The sequence below is a fragment of the Tachysurus vachellii genome, chromosome 8, assembly GCF_030014155.1.
Source record: "Tachysurus vachellii isolate PV-2020 chromosome 8, HZAU_Pvac_v1, whole genome shotgun sequence".
Taxonomy (NCBI): domain Eukaryota; kingdom Metazoa; phylum Chordata; class Actinopteri; order Siluriformes; family Bagridae; genus Tachysurus; species Tachysurus vachellii.
This window is the reverse complement of record NC_083467.1, coordinates 7,994,843-8,021,923: the sequence shown is the minus strand read 5'-3', so window position 1 is coordinate 8,021,923 and position 27,081 is coordinate 7,994,843. Positions and strand designations below refer to the sequence as shown.

At 38.3% G+C, this 27,081-nt stretch overlaps 1 protein-coding gene across 1 annotated transcript; it reads left to right on the top strand.

The window, feature by feature from the left end:
- Positions 1-5,234: 5,234 nt before the first annotated feature.
- vangl1 (VANGL planar cell polarity protein 1) lies at positions 5,235-26,374 on the top strand. Its single transcript, XM_060877258.1, has 9 exons — positions 5,235-5,368; positions 10,572-10,761; positions 12,190-12,322; positions 18,466-18,900; positions 19,805-19,980; positions 20,826-20,959; positions 23,903-24,038; positions 24,258-24,492; positions 24,988-26,374. The coding sequence occupies exons 2-9, from the start codon at positions 10,700-10,702 to the stop codon at positions 25,246-25,248; spliced, it is 1,572 nt and encodes a 523-aa protein (XP_060733241.1). The 5' UTR covers positions 5,235-5,368; positions 10,572-10,699; the 3' UTR covers positions 25,249-26,374.
- The last annotated feature ends 707 nt before the right edge of the window (positions 26,375-27,081 follow it).

Below are 27,081 nucleotides of genomic sequence, written 5' to 3'. Positions count from 1 at the left end.
AGAGAGAGAGAGAGAGAGAGAGAGATGTGTGTGTGTGTGTGTGTGTGTGTGAGAGAGAGAGAGAGAGAGAGAGAGAGAGAGAGAGGGAGAGAGAGAGAGAGAGAGAGAGAGAGAGAGAGAGAGAGAGAGCATGAGGTTTACCTTTTTTAAAATTAACCTTTTACCTATATTCAGTATGACTATAGCCTTCCATCTATTTGTTATTCTTTTGAATCCTGCACACCAACCCCTGAAACATGTAGTCTTGCTTGATAGACATTACACAAAAAGTTTTGATTTAACATGGAAATCAAACTACCTCACTAAAAGAAAAAGGCACATAAACACAGACATTTCATGCTAGAGTTCCTGTGGAGGTGTGTATAGGCGTGTGTGGGGATTGTGCTGTGGCCCAGTGCCCTGCTGTAGCACCATATGCCAGTCAGTCTGTTTAGGTCTCAGCTCATGCAGCATGCAGGTAGCCAGTGTTCATGACCCCAAATGCAAACAGGCAATCTGCTCCCTCTGTGAGACAGTTAAATCCTATTCATTACTAATCTTATCATCCATATGTTCCTCAACATTTTGACAGTGGGAATCCTATAGTGTTATGTTTATCTTCATCTCATTTGGATTACGACAATGTAAGGCATGTCTAGCCTGAATGAAGTAGGACCATATCCAGATATAGATACTGTACAGCTGTCTCCTCTGTTCTGTCACTCCTAAAAAAAGTGGTTGCTTTATTGGTACAGAAGTGTTGAATGTGTGTAGACAGCAGCAAACCTGATAACACCTGCCAACTCCTTCTGCTGCATCAGACTACTTAAATCTTTTATCAACTTTCTTTTTTCAGTATTTCCCAAGGAACTCCTTTAACCACTTTCTCCCCTAAAGAATACCTGCATGGCCCACAGTCTACAGCCAAAATCTGTTTCAGCATAGTCCTTTCTGATGGAAAATGATGTGGGAAAGTACCAAAATAGATGCAATTAAACAACTTAAGAATGTGTCTGTTTTTATCACGTGTATGTCCTCATGACAGCTACACACCTCTACATCATCTATCTGACGGAACGTGCAAACATATTTATTACGGTTCTCTCTCTCTGGTCAGAAGGGTGATTCAATAAATAGCGTTGCTTTCTCACAGTGCCAGGATCCTCAACTGGAGGATTCTGTCAAATGGTATGGAGCTTTTGTGAATATTTTCATCATGTCCACATGGGTGATCCTCCAATTTCTCTGATTATCCCAGTGCCAATAAACATGCTGATAGATGAACTAGATAAAATTAATGGTCCTAGGTGTGAATGAGTACAGTATGTGCATGATCCTCTGTGCTGAACTGCCCATTAAGGTTGCGTCACCACCTCAAGTCTAGAGTTCCTAATACCTGATCCAGCTCTGGATCCACTACAGTCTAGACCAGGATAAAAAAGTAACTGAGGATGAATGAATGAATAACTGAGGAAATTTTGATAAAATACATTTAATCCATGGTGGGTTTTTGTTGCTGTTGTTGTTGATGTTGTTGTCGTGGTTGTTGTTGTTTTGTTTGATTTTTTTTTTTATTTATTAAGCTATTTAAAGAATAATGAGTGAGTGAGTGATTGAGTGAGTGAGTCAGTGAGTGAGTGAGTGATTGAGAGTGTGAGTGAGTGATTGAGTGAGTGAGTGAGTGAGTGAGTAAATGAGTGAGTGAGTCAGTGAATGAGTGAGTGAGTGAGTGAGTGAGTCAGTGAGTGAGTGAGTGATTAAGTGAGAGTGTGAGTGAGTGAGTGAGTGAGTGAGTGAGTGAGTGAGTGAGTAAATGAGTGAGTGAGTCAGTGAGTGATTAAATGAGTGAGTGAGTGAGTGAGTCAGTGAGTCTGTGAGTGATTAAGCTCGGGGAATGACATACCGTCAAAACGCAGGATTTCATATTTTGAAGCACCATTGCTTTTAGGTCTAAGATAGATAGATAGATAGATAGATAGATAGATAGATAGATAGATAGATAGATAGATAGATAGATAGTGCAAATAGATAAGTGCAGATAAATATGTCAAATATAAAATTTTGAAACAAATATTCAAATGAATATTTATATATATATATATAAATTAGTGGACTTGTTTATACAGCTTGTATATTTTTTTAAAGCTTGCGCATATGTGAAATATTAGGCAGAATGTACAGTAAAGTATATATAGATACACACAAGTAAAAAAATATGCCATTCATATATTATTTTTATGCTGAACCCTTTCTTCTCTTCAGTGTTTCTGAGCTATGCTGGAATCTGGATAAGAAGTGTCATTCACGCTTAGTATTGATTTAAATTGTAATCAAGTCACCGTTTTTCAGCACTATTCACTGTCTTCATATCTCATCCTATCTCACGCCGTTGAACCAAATTGCCTGAACATCGTCCTATATCAGTGAACGGGCTGTATGAAATTGTATATGGTGAATAAGAAGGACTGGGAGATCATTTCCCCCCTCAATCGTCCCGCAGTGAAATGTGATTATGCAGTAATGAGCTGTCATCAGAGCTGTAATAGAGTGGGCAACGAGTCAAGAGCTGTTGATGGGGCGCGTTTACAGCGTGTTATATGGCTCCATCTACTGGTTAATCAAAGGAACTGGCGTTGGTGGGTTTTATTTGTTTTGACCTCTGAGAAAATGACCTCTGGGGTAATTTTTTTCTTCTTCTTTTTTTTTCTTCCTTTTTGTGTGTGTGTTTGGTTCCTATTAATTAGCTCTTAACCTAACTACTTTCCACAAGCCATCAGACTGCATAATAACTGAACTGAACTGTGCTGAGCACAACACACACATGCACAACAACTGTATGGAAATTTCAGTTGTTTGCTGTTTATAATACTGTGTTCATTCCAGTATTTCTGCACACGCTATATTGTTGAACATACAGTATTTACACTGGTTGGCGCTGTTTCTGTGTATTGTCTTTTGTGTATTGTCTTGTGTCTTTTGTCCTGCACTGTCTTGTTTGTCTTGTCCTGCTCTGTTTGTACCAGGTTGCATAGTTGCACTTTATGTGGCTAGGAATAGCTCTGTCTTTCTTTTATATAGCACCATGGTCCTGGAGAAACGTTGTCTCATTTCACTGTATACTGCAACAGATATATATGGTTGAAATGACAATAAAAGCTTCTTGACTTGACTTGACTTAACCTACAACAAGTCAGAGCTTGTCAATAAGGGGCACTTACAATGACAACTTTTAAATAATATACATCAATGTCCAAAATTTCCAAAGAACACTTCTGTAATCCAGACCCAACTAAATTCTCTTGAAACTTGAATTTAAAAAAAGCCTCTCAAAACCCATTACACACAAAGACACTTGGAATAAAAAGCACAAAATCTGGCTGTCGGACTGATCTTAAATGGTGTATCATGATTTAAGATTTAGTTTCATGTAAATTTGCCCCCTATTCCTGCATCCTGCTGCGTTTAAATTAAGAAAAGGTCAAAGGCTTGCTTCTTCCCACAACTCCTGTATGTACTGACTGTTAATTGATGGGTCGTATCAGCAAACCGACAGGCTGATGCTTGTTTTACACTTAAAAGCCTTCAGGTGTAAATGAATGTGCATGCTGTGCTGCCCTGTGCTTGAACTGATGTCACCACCTCATGCAATTTACACATGTATATATTGTTAGAAATAATACACTCTTTAGTACTGAGAATATTTGGGAGATGATACTTGTTGTTTCCCTTGTTTCACTTGTTGTTTCCAAATGGCATCCAAACATTCACACTTGCCTGTCTTTTTTTCTGCATTTTTTTCCTGCACCTTAATCATATAGTTTAGGATCAGGGCTGGTAAAAGGGGCATGAGGTAGGAAGTTAGAGAGAAAAACCTGATAGAAAAACCTGACCTAATTAGGCTTAAAATAAAATAAAATTCCACTGCAAATTGTTTGACATTTTAATACCCTTTGAGTTTAATGGCTAATAACTTAAGGGTCACACAAACACCCCAACTGCTCTATTCATCCTAATATGACTCAAACCTTAAGCCCTGCCTTCCTCTATTTCCCCATTCACCCATCCATTATGTTCTCATTGTGGTCCTTGTGTACCTATCTCTTATCTGAGAGATGGTGGGACCAGTCGATCAGTGCTGGTACTGTAGATCTGAGGGAGCGAGATGCAGTGTGAGGAGTGATAAGTGCTTTGAGGTAAGAGGGAGCTGGTCCATTTTTAGAGTGTTTTGAATCTGATGTGCAGCTACTGGAAGCTACTGGAGGGATCACAGTAGAGTGATCGCAGCAGTCGGGTGGTATGTGAGATCATAGGCAGGTTTAGAACAGTTGTGCAGCTGCATTTTGGATTATTTGCAGATGATATAGAATTGAGTTCATAGGTAGACCTGCCAGAAGTGAGTTACAGTAGTCTAGTCTTGAAATGACAAGAGACTGAACAAGTGCCTAGGCAGCCTGTGTGGACAATGAGGTGGGCACCAAATGGATGATGCATTCAGAGATTTGAAAGGAGTTAATATGGATTTTATATAGCAGAGTTATTTGGGAAAGATAATTAAATTAACAAGGAACCGGAATCACCTTGGATACAGACATGCACTTATTGTGTACCTTAACTTTAATTATTATTTAGTATTTATCTTGGTCAAGGCTTTGTTGAATCTGGAGGACCAGGCAGGAATGCACCCAGAATCAAACACACACACACACACACACACACACACACACACACACACACACACACACACACACACACACACACACACACACACACACTAATCTCTCTCTCTCTTAATTTATTAAGCTTTAAAGATCCATCATGGTTTGTCCAATTAAACATTATCTCTGCTATAGCAGTATAGTGTATTCATGTTTCCAAAGATATTTAAAGGTACACAAGACTGTCATTCTAATGACAAAGAAAAATACAGTCTGTTACCTTTAGAATGTAAGGATAAATAGCATTGTGACTATGTAACATGAACAAATTGCAGTCTAGACCAGTATTTTTTTGAAAAAACGCACTTCACATTTGTTGTTACATCCAAATGATCTAATCAGTCAATGATCATGCCTTGCATCATCCTAGTTAGGTGTGTTAGATCATATTAAAACACATACATGTGAAAGTTAAAGGGGTCAGCAGAGGTCATCCCTGCTCTAGCATTCCTGCAGCAACACAGCCCGACTGTGAGACACAATGAGACTCACAATTTAAATTCTGTTAGCGCTGTTATCGCCCTCTAGCGGGAAGTAAAGGTATAACACCGCCCATCTGTTCAGAAAGAAAAAGGTGCGCTGTTTCAGTCCGGTCCATATGTGTGTATACAGAGGTGTTTTCTGCTTTCAGCGTATTTGTGTTTATTTTGTGGGGATGCTTTTGGCAATAGAAGGTAAGTGTAGATTTCTTAAATCGTTTCTAAGCCCTTGTTCTTTGTTTGCTAGGTTGGTAACAGCATTCTGTCTTCTAATCACCTTTGACATATTAAGGAATGAATAAAATCCCTATTGTATGTATAATATTATAGGATACTAGTATACTAACAGCAGATACAGACGGCTGAAGACGCTGCAATTTTACCGAAATGTGAATGAATTGCTTTGCATGAAATCTAATATGGTAATGAACGTGATTTTCACGGTGCATCATTGGAATTTTGTGGCCCCGTCTGGTGCGTCTCAAAAAGCATTTATCGCGCTAAGTAATGCCAAATACAATGTGTTAAGTATACAAATAGAAATGTCTTTTCTTCATTGTGGTGCAAGCCAATATTGCTGTTTTTTGTTTTTTTTTCCTCCGCTGCGGGTGTAGCGCGTGCAGATCGGGTGTTCCCCTGCCGCGCGCTCGCGCTGCATCCGCTGGTCATTTCCCTAGACAGACATCCATATGATCATAGTGCACAAGAACAATGATTTCATGGAATGCAAGGATGGTTTTGGGTGTGTGCGCTGAGCGTCTCGGGGAAAAAAAAAAGCTACAGTCCACAAGGACCGGGAACACCAAAAGATTCATTTATCACTAGATATGTGCTGTGTCTCCTCTTCTGAAAGGCTCACACTGAGTGCTCAGCAAATGTTCAGTTCTGCTCAGGCACCAAAAGAGGCACCCTTTCTTCCCATCCCACCACCAAAAGACTATTAGGGGCAGGTAACATAAAACTGGGAGCAGACTACTCAGGGTTTTTTCCCCCTTTGATTCATTTACAGAAATAGCATAGGGAAATCATTCCATTGTAAAGATCACAGATCTTTCCATAAGACAAGTTTTTATCAAACTCTACAGCTGTAAGAAAAGAGTGCACATGTGGTAGTGCACTATGCAGAGTGGTAGTATTTTATCTGCATGTGAAGAAAATGCACCTCACATTTCAAAGCTTGATGGGCTGTAATTTTCCACCAAGATGCATGCTAATTTTGCCCCAAGCTGAAACAGAAAGTGATGTAAGCCATTGCCAAGCTGTTGATGGCCTTTGGGTGTTAACATTCTCCACCATCAAGAATTCTGTGATCACGTCTGGTGCATGTTCCCCTTCAAATCAAGTGGCATGTAATCTGATGGGTTTCCAGACTTGATGAAAAAAAATTCTTTAGGCTTCACTGTCTGTCTCAAATCACATCTGGGTCGACATATAATTTAATGGTCGCAAATACCACTTGAATACTAACTTGTGGTTAGTGAATCTGGGCATAATATTATCTGGAAGCCAAATCTGTGGAGGTTATTTGAAAGAAGATTGGTTTTATGTCATTTTTGAGTTAATCATTTTTCCTTATGAAAATATATGCACCCAAATAGCTGTCTGTCTATGTGCCAGCCTGGTCTATGCTGTATCACCTGTACTGATCATTTAAACCTCGGGCATCTCAATTATTTGCAGATATTTTCTATATTTATAAGACACCCTTATCCAGGGTGCCTTTCATTTTTTTCTCATTTTATACAACTGAGCAATTGAGGGTTAAGGGCTTTGCTCAACCTTCCGATTGGTAATCCAACACCTTAACACCTTAGCCTAGTAGCCATACCAGATATGGTAATGGTTTATTAGAATAATCAGTATAGCAGGACTGCAGAATTTGCCTGTACACTCAAACAACAGATGAGCTCTTAATGTGAGCTGAAGCTTAGCCTGGGAAGCCCACATTAAAGCACAATTAATCATTCTACCCCATTTAACATGCTTGATTGAACTCATTAGCTCATTATCACTGACTTCACAGGCTGGATTTTGTCTGTTAGAAGAAGAAAACAATCTTTGTGGTGTGTAGTCCTCCAGGAATTCTGTCTGTCTTGTATCTAGCTTTGGTGAGCTTTCATGCAGGACAAATAGTGAATTGTTTTAAACTAATTGAATGTAATGTCACATTCTCAAGCATATACATGGAATTAGGAATACAGCAGAACACCACACAGTACACAACTGACCTAAATTCCTGCCCCTAGAGAGTGAAGGTTTGCCCTGATCTCAGTACAGTCATGTCCGGCATCTGTGGAGTGCTGCTGTTGAACTTTTCACTTTATAATTTAATGTTTGCGCAATGATATTCCCTTGGTTACCTGAGAGCTGCCTGTGGTACCTCTGAGGAAATCCAAGAGGATGTGGAACATATAAAAGGCCCATAAAGCAAACTGACATCAGAAAATAATGGATGAGGTGGATGCAAAGTGCACCACAATGAAAGCAATATGTCTGTCCAGTTTGCTATTATCTGTCCAGTGTGTTATATATCAGAATGCTTCAGAAAGCATTATCTCTCTAAAACAGGGCAGGCAAAGCATAAATTCAAGTCCACTGGGAAAATCAAAGCTCCAATGTGTTTGCATGTTATCCTTCCAAGAACAACGATTAATAGGCTGAAAAGCAGCTACTAATGTATTTTAACTGAATGTGTATGACGAGCTAATTGTGTGCATTAACACAGACTGAAAAATAAGAATCCATTAGAGGGGTGAACTCTCCTACATTCTTTCCTGATAATGTCTTAGGTGACATTGAGGCAGAAAATCTTATAATATTTTTGGTTACATTTAAACTGACATCTTAAAGGAACCTCTTTCTCTGGAGTAGTCAGTATAAAGTAGTAGTCAGTATGTTTTTTTCGCTGGTGATGGATATATCAACAGATTACTAAACCTGGTCAATGGGCAGCTGTGAATCAGAAACAGATACAGTATGTGTCCCATGGCCACTTTACTTCTTTATACCTGTATGAAAAACAGTATACAGAGCAAATTATTTCATTCTAAAGCTCTCGACCTCCTCTCATCAGTAGTCAACCCCACTCTCTCCCAGCTTCTGTCTGTCGGAGAACATGGATCATTGATTTCTGCAACACTCTGGCACTCTCACACATTCTGACATAACACTGATTTTTTTTCTACCTCAAAAGCCCAGAAATCTGCTGAAAAACAATTTTCATATCTTCACACCTGCTTAACAACCTGACACATTCGTTACCCCTCACTTTCCTGTAAACATACATACACCTGGTGGGTATTGGAAAATACAGTGATTTTCAGAGCTGTTTATTTACTGAATGTTACAGCAAAGTGATAGATTATCCTCATCAAGGCCACGTGTCAGAGGCCTGGCTTAAGGTGTTTGTGTGTTGCCTTTTAACCTGTCAGTATTTTAAATATTGTGATGCTGTGAAATGGCTCAAGAACATTTTTTTTAGGTTTTAAAAAACAGAAAAGAAGAAAAGAAATCCTAGTCAGTATTTGCCTCAGTGATTACAGGCATATAAAACCGAGTCATCTTTCTCACCCTAAATAGTATAATTCTTTATAAATGAATATACTATTATAATAATATACTATTATATATAAATAGCTGTTTCTCTATTTTTGTAATTATTTTGACCATAAAAGCCAGCTCAGAGTTTCAGTGTACATGTGCATAGAGAATTTAATATGTTGCTTAATTCTTTGAACATACATTTGAGTTTATAATGCTCGAAAGCACTGTGTGTGTGCATGCGTGTGTGAGTGAGTGTGAATGCCTTGACTCGGTAGGTGTAACGACTGAATAAATGTCATTGCCTGCAGCATCTCTTCTCTTGCTCCAATTCCCCAGTGTACTCTGTTGTAATGGATTCATTATTACAAATAAAATCGGGCAGCATGACCTCCTTAGTTCTCCTACTGCCCACATCTTCCAGTTTCACGTTTATGTTGGACTTATCTGGCCCCACAGTAGGTCCACTGGGCATTTTTAAAATATACAATGAAAAGGGATATACATGTGAGCTGTTAGTCACATATTGTGTTTAAAGTGGATTTAAGAAAAAAATGTATTCAAAAAATTTCAACAAAAAACTGCATCACTTTCCCATTCTAAACCTCAGACCATTTTCTTTGTCCTTGTTTATCATTTGTCATACTGTGAACTGCTAGTCAGGATAGTCCAGTCCATCCCTGTTGCTTTAGAGCTTGGTGTTTCTTTAACAGCATGCCACCCCTCCCTCTCTCCTTCCGTCTCTCACTCCCGCACACAGGAATCAGCAGTGGTGTATCCTTTTCATAATGAGACATCTGGACCGGGTATCTGCTGTAGCTCAGTATATCTGTTGTCTTTTCCTTAGCTATTCACGATGCCCATATTAGAGATTTAGTGGGTACTGTATATCTAAGCTCCACACATTCCTGCCATTAGAAATTATATTTATAGGGTCTATTGGCCAGAGTTAAGCTTTGTTATTAAGAGGAAAAGCCAGGCACATTGCTTAAATTACATAGAATCAGCATGGCTACTGGTCCATGCATGCATATTGTTTGTTGGTTTTTGAGTGTCCGTGATGTAATCTCAGTGGAATTATTTGTGTGCTTTTCACAAGAGCATGAGCTAACTCCAGAAGAATTGTGTGTGTGTGTGTGGGTATGTGTGTGTGTAAGTGTATCTGCCAGCTCAGATTTCCTATATTGACAGCAGTTACTGTAGGACTGCAGAGAGTATGAGGAGAGTGGATGATGGAGTGTGAATAGGGAAATGTCTGTGTGTGGATGGGGTGTGTTTAGGGAAGGACGGTAATCAGGATGAAGATTCAAGCTTAGCTGGATTAGTAAGCATGACAAATACCTTAATTTAAATATATGCCACTGACATTGGAGAAATACATGCTGTTAAGTAAACACAAATTCTCATTGTTACCCTTGGTTGTATACTGTTTTTGGACATATCAAGAAAGTTCTACAAATTGCGAAGGACTGGGTTCAAAGTAGGAGCGGTGGAATGTAGGAAGTGGGCAGGGGTAAGATAAGAATAGCAAATATATAGCTCGATTTGCAGAGGAAAGTCATGCTGTTTCCCCCACTTAGGTTAGATTGTTTTTCACTGTTTTGTTATGAAGTCTGGGGTCATGACCTTGGAAAAGGAGGCTGAGGTTGGGGTGGTAGCAGTTGGGGATGGTGGTGGCATGGTAGTCGGGTATGTAAAGCCGAGCAGCAATTGTGTAAGGATTTTTCCGAAATTAGCTCCCTGAATAATTGTATATTCTTCTCTCTCTCTCTCTTATCTCCCTGACTAATTGTATATTCTTCTCCCTCTCTCTCTCTCTCTCTCTCTCTCTCTCTCTCTCTCTCCCTGTCTCTATCAGGTTGACAGTAAATTGCTTAAAAGTATCCATAACTTGGTGGCTGCTTCCTGACTGGTGGCCTTTAACTTTTTGAGGCCAAGCCACACAAAACCCTGGACCAATCATAGAAAAGACACGTCATCATCATCATGGACACAGACTCTGTCCACTCTGGTCACTCTCAGCACTCTCGAGGGTCAAACAGACACAGGTATTTGCTTTACAGACTTTTGCGTTACAGAATTATTGATTTACAGAGTTAACTAAATCAAAAACTGTGAAGTTTACACAGAAGTAAAAAGAAACTTGCTGTCTACTGTCATGACAAAAATGTGTATATGATGACCTGACAACTAAAGGATTGCAGCTTAATGTGGCTATGAGGTATAAAATAAAAAAAACAGTGTATACACAAAATATAGCAAATAGCAAATTATATTTAATTTGTTGTTTTGATTAATTAATAAATTAAATAATAGCTCAAGGTCGGAAATCTTAAATAGACTTTGTATTTTAGATAGAATTTGTACATGTAACTTTAAAAAGCAGAACTCAGTTCTTACACCACTAGTCATTTACATTAATGTCAGGCAAGATTACAGCTAGGCTAAAAGTTGTTAACTTGCAGCTGTGATTGACCCTTTAAAGTCATATTTTCAGTGATCTGCCATGAGCATGTTTTTTAGTAACTCCCATGAAATATACACAAGCTACACTGAAACTAATCAGAAAGTTAAAGTTAAACTGAGAGTTAAAGTTAAAGAAAGCAAGAAACGTAATTTTGGACCCACCAGTCCTGGGATTTAAAAAGCAATTGAAGATTTCTCTGAAAATGTAGATATTTAGCAATGCTCTTTCTTTTTCACATGGCTCATATGTCCAGGATTAAATTTCTGTTTAAAGTGTAAAGGAAAGTGCATTTTAAATGCTTAAAATGAACTCTCTTGGTACACTTTTGTTATTTACAAAATAAAACAACACTTTTAATGTATCCCGTTCCATCTGTCTTGCAGTCTGATGACTCTACTGTTCCAATTTCCCAAATAGAGCTGTTAAACCACAGGAGGGAGAGACAAATTTGTGTCAGTGTGCTTGTTTTAACTGCTACACCAGAAACTGTGCCATAGGGACAGACGTTGCTCCACTTACCAGAAAGACAGCAAGAAGCTTTGCTGCTTTTTTTGTCATGGGTTTGACTAAATCTAACATAAGAAGCCAGATTGTTCTTTTTATTTTGCTGTCTTGATGGAGTATTCATGCGTATGAAAACTTCTGTCCTGACGGAATACTGTGAAAAATAATTCAGCTTTAATTCAAATATCCTGTTTTAACTGCCAACTTATTTTCCACTTTCGTTTAATAAAAAGATAATCAAATGAGCTCAAGGATGGTAATGAAGAATATAAAGACCTCTATGGATTAAGGATGTCAGTTTCATTACAATTATAAAAAGAGTACAGGAAGAAAAGTGATTAAGAAATCCTCAAAAAAGAGTGAGACAGTAATATGAAAGGAGACAAAAATAAGAAAGGAAAGAGGGAGACAATAATAAGAAAGGAGTATAGATCATAATGTGTGTCTGTGCAGAGATAGCAGTATTTCCCTAACCCATGTCAACGTGTGTCTTTATGCCATGCAGCGATCGCAGTAAAGACCGGCACAAACCACGCAGTCATGATGGCAGCAATAGATCCGACAAGAATGTTACCATCAGCAGCCTGTCTGCGCATACAGGAGCGACAGAGCAGACTCCGGCTAGCACAGAGCCTCAGGTCAGTCCATTTTTGCAGCAAGTTTAGTTATCCTAGTTTTATGGGTGTGGCTGTGTTTGTGAAAGGGTGTAAGAATGTATGTGTTATAAACATAAGGCATATAGATGCTTGTGGAATAATGCCTTTGTCACTTTGTCTTGTAAAATCTCTCTCTCACACACACAGATAGATAAAGAGAGAGAGAGAGAGAGAGAGAGAGAGAGAGAGGTCATCAATAAAAATGCGTAGAGGAAATTAAGTTTGTTGGAAGCTTGGTAAAAGTTGAAGGTATGTCCTGTATGAAACTGAACGAAGGAAGCAGTAATCAGGCTGACTTGATTACTTTTTATCATTCCATTGTACAACATTCTAACAACATACATGTAACATTTTGACAACATATAGTCTAATTATCATGTTAATACAGACAAAAGGAATCTATCTAATGAATGTTTCTAACATACTATCATAGCTTAGTTAGGCTAGAATGTGAATCAGTACAGCTGAGTGAGACTGAAGGAAATCTTTTTGTTCTTTTGTTAGACTATTCTTTCTGAAAGAGTGAGAGAGAGAGAGAGAGAGAGAGAGAGAGAGAGAGAGCGATGCTCTTGGCGTTACACTTCATTCTGACCTAGTTGTTTCTCACAGTGGGAAAAGCCACATCATTTTTCATGTTTTTGTATGTGTGTGTGTGTGTGTGTGTGTGTGTGTGTGTGTGTGTGTGTGTGCATGTGTGCATGTGTGTGTGTGTGTGTGAAATGTGAGACATACAATTTCCCATGCAGGGTACTATGAATATATCATGAAATATGATTTTAACGGTCTGTTTAGGTGAATTCCAGTTTTTACTTTTAACTTTATTTATTAAATAATTTATTTGTGCTCCACTCAATGGCATAATATCTTTTAAAATTATACATTTTTGTTTAGATTATTCTGACCACAGAATGATTAAGAACTAAGTGTTTAGTTACTGTCATTATGGATAATAGGGATTTTTATTCCATGTTACTTTCTCTCTATCTCCTTCATTGCACTCAATTAGGAGTGTGCCATTTAGAAGCACTATTTTTAAAGAAATTAAAGGGTGACATTTGCTATTTAAAGCTCTTTGTGTACTCATGTATCGCTCGGTTTAAACCAGGACTTGCTAATAAGGTATCCAGTAAACACCTACACAACAGTAAAAGAGCACATTAGCTGAGCATCATTATGAGAATCCATGTTTGGACCTTGGTGCTTTAGTGTCTCATGTGTTTCCTAGCAGTGCTACAGGGCTAATGATAATCCATGACTGATTGTCATGCTGGCTTGAAGATCTATTCTTCTCTGTGTAATGCAGCCTGTTTGACTCACATGTCCTTTATTATATCTGTCAAACAGTGATGGTGTGTGAAATCCTCTCTACCCTGAAGAAACTGGAGACAAGCAGAGGAATTCTTTTAAATGCCGTGCACATCGTACCTTAGCTGCCATATTTAAAAATGTATTTAGAAATTTAGAAATGTATTAAGAAATTTGTATAGTAGTAGGAAAGTTGTTTAGAAAATATTTATTTAGAGAATAAATATGTAATATATGTAGCAAAAGGAATGCATTTAAAAAAATTTAGGCAGATCATCCATAACATCAAGGCCACCTGCCTAATATTGACATGCAAAACAGCTCTGACCCCTCGAGGTATGGACTGCACAAGACCTCTGAAGGTGTGCTGTGTTTCTGCAGTAGATTCCTAAAGCCATATAAGCTGTAAGGTGGAGCCTCCATCGACTGGACTTGTTTGTACAGCACATCCCACAGATTTTGATCAAACTGAGATCTGGGGAATTTGGAGGCCAAGTCAGCAACTTGAATTCTTCCTCATGCTCCTCTAATCATTCCTGAACATTTTTTGTATTGTGGCTGCTGAAAGAGGAGTTGCCATGAAGGGTTGTACTTAGTCTGCAACAATACTTTGGTGGATGTTATGTGTCAAAGTTTTGTGGGGTTAGACCAGACCAGCTAGCAACATCAGTGAGGCTTGGACATCCATGACTCTGTTGCTGGTACACTGGCTGTCCTTTCTTGGACCACATTTGATAGGTAATAACCACTGCATGTCAGTGCTAGAAAAGCTCTGACCCAGTCATCTAGCCATCATCAAGCCACTCAGATCCTTACGCTTACCCATTTTCCTGCTTCCAACACATCAACTCTGACAACTGACTGCCTGTTCACTTGCTGCCTTATATATCCCACCCCTTGACAGATACCACTCTAAGAAGATAATTAATGTTATTCATGTAACCTTTCAGCAGTTTTTTATGTTATGGCTGTTTTTATTTTATCTCCAGAGAGGCAGTGTTTAAAATTTTTCACTGAGCCAGAGTAACCTGAATAATAACCTATATCGTATGTGTCATACAGAATATGATTCAATACTCATGAGACACCAATGTCAACATTTTCAGATCCAACCAAGAGGCTCAAACATTCTAGAAAAGCTCCCTTCATGCACCAATTCCCACCACAGGTCTTTTAACCAGGGATACACTGAAGATTTTAATGAGCCTCTTAACAAGAAAACAATTCAGATCATTGAAAATATGAAGTAACCATTCATTCATTCATTCGTTCATTCATTCATTCATTTGCTTTCATTGTCAATACACACACACCTACAAGCAATTTATCATAGTCTATCTAACGAATAGCATGCAACAGGATCAGCAACAGGAATGTGTGTGTGTGTGTGTGTGTGTGTGTGTGTGTGTGTGTGTGTGTGTGCGTGTCTGTTTAGACTCAGGGATTAGGCAGCTCATCTTCCACTTCAGAGTCATTCTTGATGTTTAACTCTACATGCCTAAGGAGTGTGTGTGAGCTAATAATGCACACAGCCCTACAGAGATTCCTCAGCAGTTGTATCTAAAACAAAAATCTAAATTAAGTACTCCAAGACATCATATCAGGTTCATTTTTTAATATTGTTGATGTTTGTGTTATATCGAATAATATGGAAGTTAATTCTTCACACAACAAATTTCACAATTCTCATACCTCCTTAAACAATGGATCTCACAATATTATTTGTCATATACAGTAGTATGGCATATAAATAAAAGCTAAATTTTTTTTTATTTCAACCAAAATATCTTCATTATATATTCATTCATTCATCTTCTACCGCTTATCCGAACTACCTCGGGTCACGGGGAGCCTGTGCCTATCTCAGGCGTCATCGGGCATCAAGGCAGGATACACCCTGGACGGAGTGCCAACCCATCACAGGGCACACACACACACTCTCATTCACTCACTAGGGACAATTTTCCAGAGATGCCAATCAACCTACCATGCATGTCTTTGGACTGGGGGAGGAAACCGGAGTACCAGGAGGAAACCCCGAGGCACAGGGAGAACATGCAAACTCCACACACACAAGGCGGAGGCGTTAATCGAACCCCGACCCTGGAGGTGTGAGGCAAACATGTTAACCACTAAGCCACCGTGCCCCCCATTATATATTTAAAACAAAAGAATATGCCTTGCTGTAGTAGTTTTAGAGTTTTCGTATTGTCGCAAAAGTAGAAAAAGAGGGATCACCGAAGTCAATAAGCATATTCATTTAAAAGATTAAAAGTGATGTTTTCTTTCCTGAAGGAGTGAAGAAAGACAAAGAATGACAAAACTAACTAGTTTTTATAGGGTTGAATATTGGAATTATATTTTAAAGTGTCGATGAATGAATAAAATTAGGTATTTACTTGAACAGCTGTTTATTGTCATTGTATTTAATTGTCATTACATGCAGTTTATCTTGTTTGTGATACTAATAGTGATTAAACTCTAATTAAATCTAAGGAAATCCAGGTATGCAAACACTTGCCATTGTTACACTGAAGTTAGTACACTGAGTTTTATACAGTATGTGTTAAATGTTTGCACACACACACACACACACACACACACGCACGCACACGGTTATATTGCCAGCCTGTTTTAGCTTTTCTGTCCTGGCAACATGGTATTATTTTGGAAAGAATGAGAGGAAAAGGGATGGAGGGTGGAAAGAGGAGAGGTTCAGGACATTCGCACATTTGTTTATCACCCCCTCTCTTCCTGTCGTTCTCTTTTACTCTGCTGAAGTTCACAGTCTGTCTCTGCTAACCAGGAGGAAATAAGTGTCGGTCTTTGTCACACAGACACATTAATAATTTCTCAAGTGGTTGTCATTTATGTTCTTTAATCAAACTGATATTGGTTCTCTGTTGTTTACCATATTTTGTGCTTCTGCAGAGTGGTTATAGATGAACGTGCTGTGCTGACATCGGTGGACAGCATATCAGAGGTGTTATGTGCTAAATCATCTGACTCAGTGGGATTTTTCTAACCTTTTTTAGTCCAGAACCTCCGGGGTTGGGGGTTCGATTCCCGCCTCCGCCTTGTGTGTGTGGAATTTGCATGTTCTCCCCGTGCCTCGGGGGTTTCCTCCGGGTACTCCGGTTTCCTCCCCCGGTCCAAAGACATGCATGAAAATTGTCCGTAGTGTGTGATTGCGTGAGTGAATGAGAGTGTGTGTGTGCCCTGCGATGGGTTGGCACTCCGTCCAGGGTGAATCCTGCCTTGATGCCCAATGACGCCTGAGATAGGCACAGGCTCCCCGTGACCCGAGGTATTTCAGATAAGTGGTAGAAAATGAATGAATGAATGAATAGTCTAGTTTGATTGAGTCTGATGGCTTCAGATTCATGTTTGTGGATGACCGGACTGGTTTGTTGTTTTTTGTGTACTGAGATGCTTTTCTGCTCACTACAGATGGAAAGAGTAATTACATGAGCTACTATATCCTTCCTGGCAGCTCAAACCAAGCAGAGGCCATTTTCCCTTGACCTCTTTAATCAGCAAGGTGTTTCCACCCATAGAACTGTCACTCTTTAAAATTTTTTGAGGAGATCAGCAGTTTCTGATACACCCAAACAACCCGTTTGGTACCAACAACCCTGCCATGGTTAAAGGCACAAGAGTTCTGATTTACATATTTATTAAATCTGATGTTTGATGTGAACATTAACTAAAGATCTTAACCTGTTAAGCTTTCATTAGGTAGCTTCATAAATGTGCTGGTGGACATCTGTTCCTAATTAATAAATAGTGTGTGTACATGTAGTTCATTATTTTATGTGTATCAACAACTCAGTTGCTGAGCTGAAGTACATTTGATTCACATCTAAGCTGGTAACTAATCTGTGTGATGCAAAATAAAGAAGCACTCAGATATCTCCACAGAAATCTACTAAAATTAGCATCACTTTATTAAAATAGCAAATTTGCTTATCTATTTTGGTAGAATATCAAAGCCATCCTCAATTTTATACTTAAAAGATTGCCTCTCTCACATTATGCTGCACTTTCTCCAGTGATGTTTTAGATTTAGGTTTAGATTAAAATCACTAAAAAAATAAATCCAACAAATCAAACTCTCACATTGACAAACGTATGCATTTTAAAGAGTGACAGTTTTTCACAGCAAGAATTTAACATTTATCATGGTGTTTAGGCAACAAATTATTAACAGTTCCTATACTGGTTTAATAGTACACAGACAGCGCCATATAGCATTGCCTTTGGATTATATTGCATAAATAGATGGAAACAATGCCAAGGAGGAAATGGGTTCTCTGGACCTGACTACACTTTTGGCAAATTTTGGTTTTAAATGATTAATGCATTTAAATTTAATTTAAACAAAATAAAAGCTCACAACACTTTCACAACAATATGCACATTATGCATGATTTTTCCGTAAGATAGGCATATTTCATTTATTTTACAGTTTAATTGAAGCAACGAAATAATCTATATAATTTATAGTATTTTTTAAATAACCTGCTTTAAGACAAATAACAAATATATAGTCTAATATGACAGGCGGTTAGAATGAGAAATCTGTAACATCAGTCTCAATTAGAATGTAAAAAATACCTCTTTGTATCTATTAAGTCTTTTCACAGTTCCTTTTTTACAAAGAAAATGTAAGACAATTACATTGAATTGAAATAAGATATTTTGAAACAGTGTTTCACAACAATATTATGCGGTCTCTCTCTCTCTCTCTCTCTCTCTCTCTCTCTCTCTCTCTCTCTCTCTCTCTCTCTCTCTCCCCCTCTCTGTCTATCTCCTATCAGGATGATAACTGGGCCGAGACCACCACAGCCGTGACCGGTACCTCAGACCACAGTCTCTCTCAGGAGGAGCTGGCCAGTTTTGGGAAGGAGACAGTGGGTAGTGTGCATAAGCAGAGCTTTGTGCGTTTGCTGCCCCTGGCCCTGACACTGCTTCTTGGACTGGTGGTTCTTATCACACCACTAGCCTTTGTGGTGCTGCCACAGCTGCTGTGGGCTGAGCGTGTGCAGTCGTGTGGAACAGCCTGTGAGGGCCTCTTCCTCTCTCTGGCCTTTAAACTACTGATCCTAATGCTGGCCGGCTGGGCCCTGTTCCTGCGTCCACCCCGGTCTACCCTGCCTCGCCTGGCTGTTTACAGAGCACTCCTCGCTGTGCTCACACTACTGCTCCTGCTCTCCTACTGGCTCTTCTATGGAGTGCGCATCCTTGACACACAGGTGTGTGTGTTTATGATTAAGCTGTTCATATGATTTGTATTAAAGGTGTACTATAATTATTTAAATGATTATAATGATTATTTAAATCAAGTAAATTAGAGAAGTTTTTTTAAGCCCTTTCTCTACATAATTTGATATATATTTGGTTGGTATTAGAATTCTCTACCCAAGCTCACCAGCATCTGAGTTGTCGTGAGGGCTTTTAAACGACAATTCAGCACATTAATACTTACATTGTCCATTGTTGTTGCTGCATTATTTACACTGCAGTTATGAAATAATTCTTAGTAGTTCAATAGAAGAAGAAGAATGTTGTAAGATGGCTAATAGATTAACAATCTAACTTTGTTTGTGTTTAAAAAATCAACCACGGTCCGTTTTGATGCATTTACCACCACAATGTTAATTATTTTCCTATAACACTAGCCCCAAAAGTGTCTAATTCCTTTTTACCACAGTAGTCCTTGATATCAGTTGAGAATTTGCATAAATTTTAAAATAACATCCTTATAAAAAGCTTCACTTTATCAGCAAACACATGTTCTGTTTCTGCTTAGTATTGGTTCATGCTCAGTGAATATGATAAAAGTCCTGTTAAATAAACTAGTGCATTAATAAAAATATATATAATATAGGTAAATTACTTCCTAAACAACTGTAAGAGATCAAATGAGAAAATCAAATGAGAATATGGAAAAAAAATGTATTTCTTTTGGAGTAAAGAAACCAAGCAAAGAGCCAGAAAGTGAAATCAATGAAATCAATCAAAGTGAATTTAAATGAAATTCATGCAGTGTGAAAGAAAGAAAGAAAGAAAGAAAGAAAGAAAGAAAGAAAACGATGTGTTTATGTCTTTATAAACACATCGTGTTTATGTCGATGTGTTTATGTCTGTGGGTGTCAGGATGAGAATTATCATGGGATAGTGCAGTTTGCGGTGTCGCTGGTGGATACTCTGCTGTTTACACACTACCTGGCCGTGGTGCTGTTGGAGGTGCGGCAGCTGCAACCATGCTTCTGTCTGTGTGTCACACGCTCGACTGATGGAGAGACAAGACACTACAACCTGGGCCAGCTCAGGTAACACACACAGTGTGTGAGGAAGAGCAAGAGAATATCAAAGAAACCCTTTCTATACCAATTATGATGTTTTCTGTACAGTGTGTATTAGGTGTATTTAGAATGCACTTCTATTCTTCGGTTATTGTGTTTGTTTTGCTCGTGTTATTATTCTTGGTCACCAAATTCGTTATTTTGTGTAAATCCTGTATTTATTTAGCAGTGCTGTGTGTGTATTTGCTGATCCAGGCATAAATCATTTACTCGATTCAAACCAAAGAATGAGGAAGACATTAATCATGCGGTCATTTTATCTCTCTCTCTCTCTCTTTCTCTCTCTCTCTCACTCTCTCTTTCTCTGTATATTTATATCTCTTTATATATATATATATATATATATATATATATATATATATATATATATATATATATATATATATATATATATACACACACACAAAATAATAGAGACATACAAGTACCACCCCAGTGACAATAAAACAGATATAGCTTGACTTACAAACTATAGTCTCTCTCTCTCTCTCTCTCTCTCTCTCTCTCTCTCTCTCCCTCCCCTCTCTCGCCTCTGTAGCATCTTTGTTTTTCCTCTTTTCATTGATTTGAAATTTTTATTCACTCCCCAATCACTCCGAGCATACTCAAACTGCTTGTTAATTCGTCAAAGCTTCTCCTCTCACATTAGGATAGAGGTGTTCCAGCATTGTTAGTGGCTGCTTGTGCATATCGTGGCTGTGATTTTAGAGGAAGCGCTAATGATTGTAACTACTTATATACACTACTATATAAAATATGCCACTGACTATTTTAGTCTAACATTATTCATTATTCTCTTTTACTGTGTGTAGTATTCAGAGGGCAGCTCTGGTGGTCCTGGAGCACTACTATAAGGATTTCTCGGTACATAATGCCGCACTGCTAACTGCTGCTAAAACCCGGACAGCCAAGCATCTGGCTGCTCTAAAGGTCTACAATGTAGATGGTGGGTTTTGCACTTTCCTTTCTTCATGCCATTGCGTTTTTCTTGACTTTAGGAAAATAATTCATGTTTCAAATTAATAAAAACTCATTCACTATATAATTCTAAGAATGTTTGACACCAAAAATGAAATTTCGGAGGAGGATTTAGCTAAAACAAAACAAACGTCTCTGTACAGAACATCTGTGTCGTCGTATACATAGCCGACAAATGGTCGTTGTGTGAATGTGTTCATAACAATAGAAATATGTGTCTTTATTTTATACTAACGGTATACTAACAAACACATTCCTTCCATTCCTGTGGTTTTGGGATTGCTGAATATTATTACCTAGTCGGTCACTTGATATTTTTGGTGTGTGGGTGTGTGTTCCTCTCTGTTTTCTCTGCAACATTTAAAGTTAATCCCAAAAGCTTTCTTTTAGGCAGTAAGTTAAAACCATGGAATGCACTGAGTGCCCATGGTCTGTGTGTGTGTGTTTGTGGGTGTGGGTGTGTGTGTCCCCTTCTGCCCTGGAGGCAGTTTCATCCATCAGGAGTTCATCCAACTTTTACTTTAGTTAAAAAGGCACATATTCATCAAGAGCATCTTTATTAGTGGTGTTTATATTGAACATATTATATATTGAAGAAAACCTGATTTAAATAAAAAAGCAAAGCAAAACAAAACAAAAAATCACTTCCCTGGCTCAAGAACACACACTGTATTCACATGATTAATCCAACATCACAAAGATACTGAGCTGGTATTTGGCTGCTACACAGGGCATATTAGCCATGCTGTGCCTGGACCTACCCTACCTACCCTTTGAATTTTAGAGAAAGTGCACACACAATCTTGTGAATTTCACATGAGGATAACTGATAGTTATCTGGTATATAAACTACCACTCGAACATTTTTATATAAGCAAACAATTTTCTTAATGTATTTCATCCATGTTAGAATAATTCTGAAGAAATAAAATCACCTTGAAATAACAAATTTGGAAGTCTGCAATAACCAAATCAATCTATTTTTGTTTTGCATTCTAAACTGAATTTAAAAGATGTCTTATTAAGCTTTGATATTTCTTCTAAACCAGTTTCATGAGTGTGTGTGACCCAGGGGGATTTTTTGAAGTTCCACTAGACTGAGCACTTGGTTGTTTCTCCTAAATGAAAAGAACTTGCTTAAGGAGAACAGTTTAATTCTATGTATAAACAGGTTATTAAAATAGTTTTTTTTATCTAGGCATTAATCTCATTGTTTTCATTTGTCTTGGACTTTTATCTATCAGTGGGAAATTTATTGCTTTCACAATTGTATGCAAAACTCTCAGACATTTTGAGCACATGCTCCAAGCAGTGTTTCTTTTATCTAGGATTGTTTTGTTGGCTTAGTGGTTAGCACGTTCGCCTCACACCTCCAGGGTTGGGGTTCGATTCCCGCCTCCGCCTTGTGTGTGTGTGGAGTTTGCATGTTCTCCCTGTGCCTCAGGGGTTTCCTCTGGGTACTCTGGTTTCCTCCCCCGGTCCAAAGACATGCATGGTAGGTTGATTGGCATCTCTGGAAAATTGTCCCTAGTGTGTGAGTGAATGAGAGTGTGTGTGTGTGTGTGCCCTGCAATGGGTTGGCACTCCGTCCAGGGTGTATCCTGCCTTGATGCCCGACGACGCCTGAGATAGGCACAGGCTCCCTGTGACCCGAGGTAGTTCGGATAAGCGGTAGAAGGTGAATGAATGAATGTTTTGTTGCTTAGATTGGGGATTAAAAGGGTTCAATACTGTGTCCAGTGTAATCTAGTGAACCAGTGCTAATGTATTCATAAAGACTTAAAAGCACTTTTGTAAGTCACTCTGGACAAGGGCGTCTGCTAAATGATGCAAATGTAAATGGTAGTTCACTAAACACTATGCTTATGTCTTATACAGGCAAGGTGCTGCCCTCATGTGTTCAGCATTAGCATTACTAACAGTAACCCCCAGAGAGTCAATTTCAAAAACCAGGTGGATTAAAACAGTGTCTCTAGACCTCCCATCAGAGAAGAGCCATTATCTCTACAGGCTGTTAATGAGATCAGGCTTAATACTACTACTTATGTACATATTCAGTACTATGTAACATAACTAAGGCAGATTGGATGCTGTAAACAGAGCTCTTTAAAACGAAATTGTATTAGAGTATCCTGCACTTCAGTTTCCATTTTGGTTCTGCCATTTTATATAATTTTATGCTATTTATCAGCACCTTATCTAAAACTATTATTATTTATACAACTGCACTGTTGAAATCTTGATTCTGATCTAGTCCGTAGGTGTTGACTGTTTATCTTTAATAGCATGGCTTGGACAGTATTTGCAGTATGCACGACAAATGGAAGGTTTATATGAATGAATGAACTTTATCTAATATTTTTGTTTTGATTGTACATGGAATAAACAATTGTTGAAGTTCTAAGTGAGAAGTATCTACAACAGTGCTTTGTAACAACTTAGAAGTACAGGAAATATACCATTTTGCAGATTTCCCGTAATATTAGGTTAGGTTAGATACAAGTACAGAGGCAATGATATGCAATTAGCATCTAACCAGTGCAAATAACAGATAAACTAGCATATGTGTAATGCAAATAATAATTAGATTAAATAAAATAAATAATAATTATGGTGCAACAGTAAGATAATCAGCACACAATATATAGATAGAGTTAAACAGCATGGTGTATGCAATATGTATCAGTTGAATTAAATATAACTATAAACAGAAAATAATATCTCATTCTTGAATGTATAAATTTGTCACGTTGATTATTTTCTTCAAACAGCACAAACCAAAATGTTTTCTTCCGTATCGAGAAAAAAGCTGCTTGAGCTATTACACTGTGTCTATGTAATGATTTCTCATATTAGAACTCCTTAAGAGCTCAAGCTCTAACATCCCATTATGCTGTTCTTCATCCGTCAGGTCCTGGCAGTGATGGTGCAGCGAGTCAGTCTCGAGCCAAGATGGCTGCTGCGGCTCGAAACAAAGACACCAGCCACAGCGAGCTTTACTATGAAGAAGCCGACTACGAGAGAAGAGTCCGGAAACGCAGAGCACGGTAAGAGAAAGGAGGGTAGAGTTCATAACTGAGTGATGTTTATACTGAGATTTTGAAACATTTTGATAAAGCAAAGCAGATAAGAAATGAATTAACTAGAGGACTAGACTTCAGTATGTTACTAAATCAGCTTCAAGTTCCATCTAATGTTTGCTTCAACTGTAGGTTATATGGTTTCACTTTGCAACAGGATTAATATTTGTTTCATGTGCTCTCAAGGCTGGTGGTGGCAGTAGAGGAGGCGTTTACACATGTGCGGCGGTTGCAAGAGGAGGAAAAAAAGAAGCCACCAGGAGACGTGATGGAGGCACGTGAGGCTGCACAGGCAATTTTTCCCTCAATGGCACGTGCGCTTCAGAAGTACCTGCGAACAACTCGTCAGCAGCATTGCCATAGCATGGACAGCATCCAGAGCCACCTTGCTTTCTGTATTACCAACAACATGAGTCCCAAGGTACACACACACACACACAAAATGGCAGATTATTTAGAGGGACAATCTGTGCTGTTCATGTATCATTAATTTCATTATTAAAAGTTTATAGACAATATTTTTATCTATAAAATTGGATGCTTCAAACGTTAGTGATAATGTGTGTTTTCAAGTTAGTAAAGTAAATCATTTTCTTTCTAATTGTGATGCGTTTTTTTGTGCAGATTTACTTCTCAACACAAAACTAAAAATCAAAAAAATCAACAAATTCATTCACTATATGTGGCTCACTCTTTGCAGTAAGATAGTACCATAAAGGGGAAACAAAGAAAAGTAAAAAAAAAAAAAAAAGAAAGGATAGAAACAAACAAATCATTAAAATTATTAGACTCTGATGGGGAAGGAATTAGACTATTGGAACAAAATAGCCAATTTCTATTAAATTGTGTTTGATTTCAGCAGCATGTAGTTTCTGGTTTGTGCTCAGTGCTCTTTTTTGTGCTGCTTTGTCAACAGTCATTTCTGGAGAGCTACCTGACTCCTGGTCCCACTCTGCAGTACAATAGTGAGTGCTGGCGTGCTCTGCAGTGGACTTTGGTCAGCGAGGCATCAGTCACCAGCCTGCTGCGTCATGGCACAGAGTTCCAGCTCAAAAACAGCCACTTCTGCCTGGTGGTCAACAGCAAGGCTATCCCGCAGCTCAGAATCAGTGAGGAATATGTCCACCCAAAATCACACAAGTTTGTGCTACAAGTTCAGTCAGAGACCTCCGTCTGACCCTCTGCTTTGTCTGTCGCTTTTATACACAAAAAACTCAGAAACAGTGTTTCTTTTTTCACTTTTTTTAGAAATCACGTTTCTCATATTGGACATATTTTGATATGCAGCAGTGTCTTTCTTTTTAAAATGAAAAAAAAAGTATTTATGTACAAGACAGATACTTGTATTTGCAAGCGTGAGAGTGTGTTTTTGTGTGTAGGTATGTGTGCTGTGCAGTGTTTAAGAACTAAAGGCTGCTGTTTATTAAGGGCGGAATCAAGCGGAAGTATAAAACCAGAACTGTGATCATTAAGAAGTGCTGTCTTATATGTCTTGTAGCTTTCCAGCCAGTCATCAATATAGACAGTTAGGAAGGAGGAGCGACATTAGAAACATTACCTACAGTTCAATTGTATTTGAAACTGTGGATGATTTTAATACCACATTTATGTAGAAGACAAGAGACAAGTGTCATCACAGTGCACAAAAAACTCCTCAAGACTTTTGTCATTTCTGTAATTTAATCATTGTGCTGAAACTACAAACCATGTAGGACACACATCCCCAGGAATGCTGCCTAAACCGTTTTGATAAACCTTTTGATTTAAGAGGGCTTAAAACTTTTTCACCAAAAGGATCTATTAATAATTTGAGTGCCGCACTACAACTACCTAATAAACCTTTACAGCCCAGAAAACTCTTTTATACATGTATTTATATGAATATGAATTTGTTTTAATCCCTGCGTCCTTTTTTGCGTGATGGTATATGATGCGTCCCTGTGACATGTTTGTGGGTTGACCATTTGTGAAGAATAATGCAGCCATCACCTTATCCTGCCAATTTCTCTAACAATAGGAAAAATGTTTTGTAAAATTGACCTGTTTATTTTATATTGTTTACATTGATATTTTTTGTGTACATATGTCTGTGTAAATTTAATTTATATATGTGCAAACATCTTACTGTAACTTGCATGTATATATTCATATAAAGGTATTGATTTTTATTTCCGCTATTGTGGCCCTTTCACCTGACATTTTCTCTGAGATCATGAATATGAACTCCTTTCAGATCTTACACCCTTCATCTCCTGATCATCACGTGCATTTGCTCTTAGAAGAGAACTTCATCCTGGTTTCTAATAAAACTGAATATATGTGACAAATAAGGGATATACTCTATAATTTGTTGTGTTAAGAATACTGTATCATGGAACCAACCTACCTTGTGTCAGCAGTCCAGGCTGGTGGAGGTGATGGTGTGGGGAACGTTTGGGCAAATGTTAAGTCTGTTAATAACAAATAATCCTCACCTGAATGCTACAGACTATTTGAGTATTGTTGCTTAACATGTTTATCCTTTCATGGCTACAATTTACCATCTTCTAATTGCTAATTCCAGCATGATGATACATCATGTCACAAAGTAAAAGTCATCTCAAACTGGTCTTGTGAACATGACAATGATATCAGGGTTCATCAGTGATTTTCTCAGTCACTGAATCTGAATCTGAATGGACCAGAATCTCAGGTTGAAGGAATGTTTCCAATATCTCATAGAATCCAGGCCATGAAGAATTGAGTGTTTTCTGACAGCAAAGGGAGTCTTTACCCAGTTTTAGTGTAGTGTTGCTAATGAAGTGTGTATGTACACCCACCATCCACTTTATTTGGAACACATGTACATCCTTGCAGTTATCTAATGAGGCAATCAATTCAAACATCAGAATTAAGAAAAAGTGTGACCTCTGGCACTTTGTTACCGACAGAGGTTGGTAACAGCAGGGCAGACACTGCCGATCTCCTGGCAAATGCAACAGTCCTTAGAGTTCGCACAGAATGCTGTGAA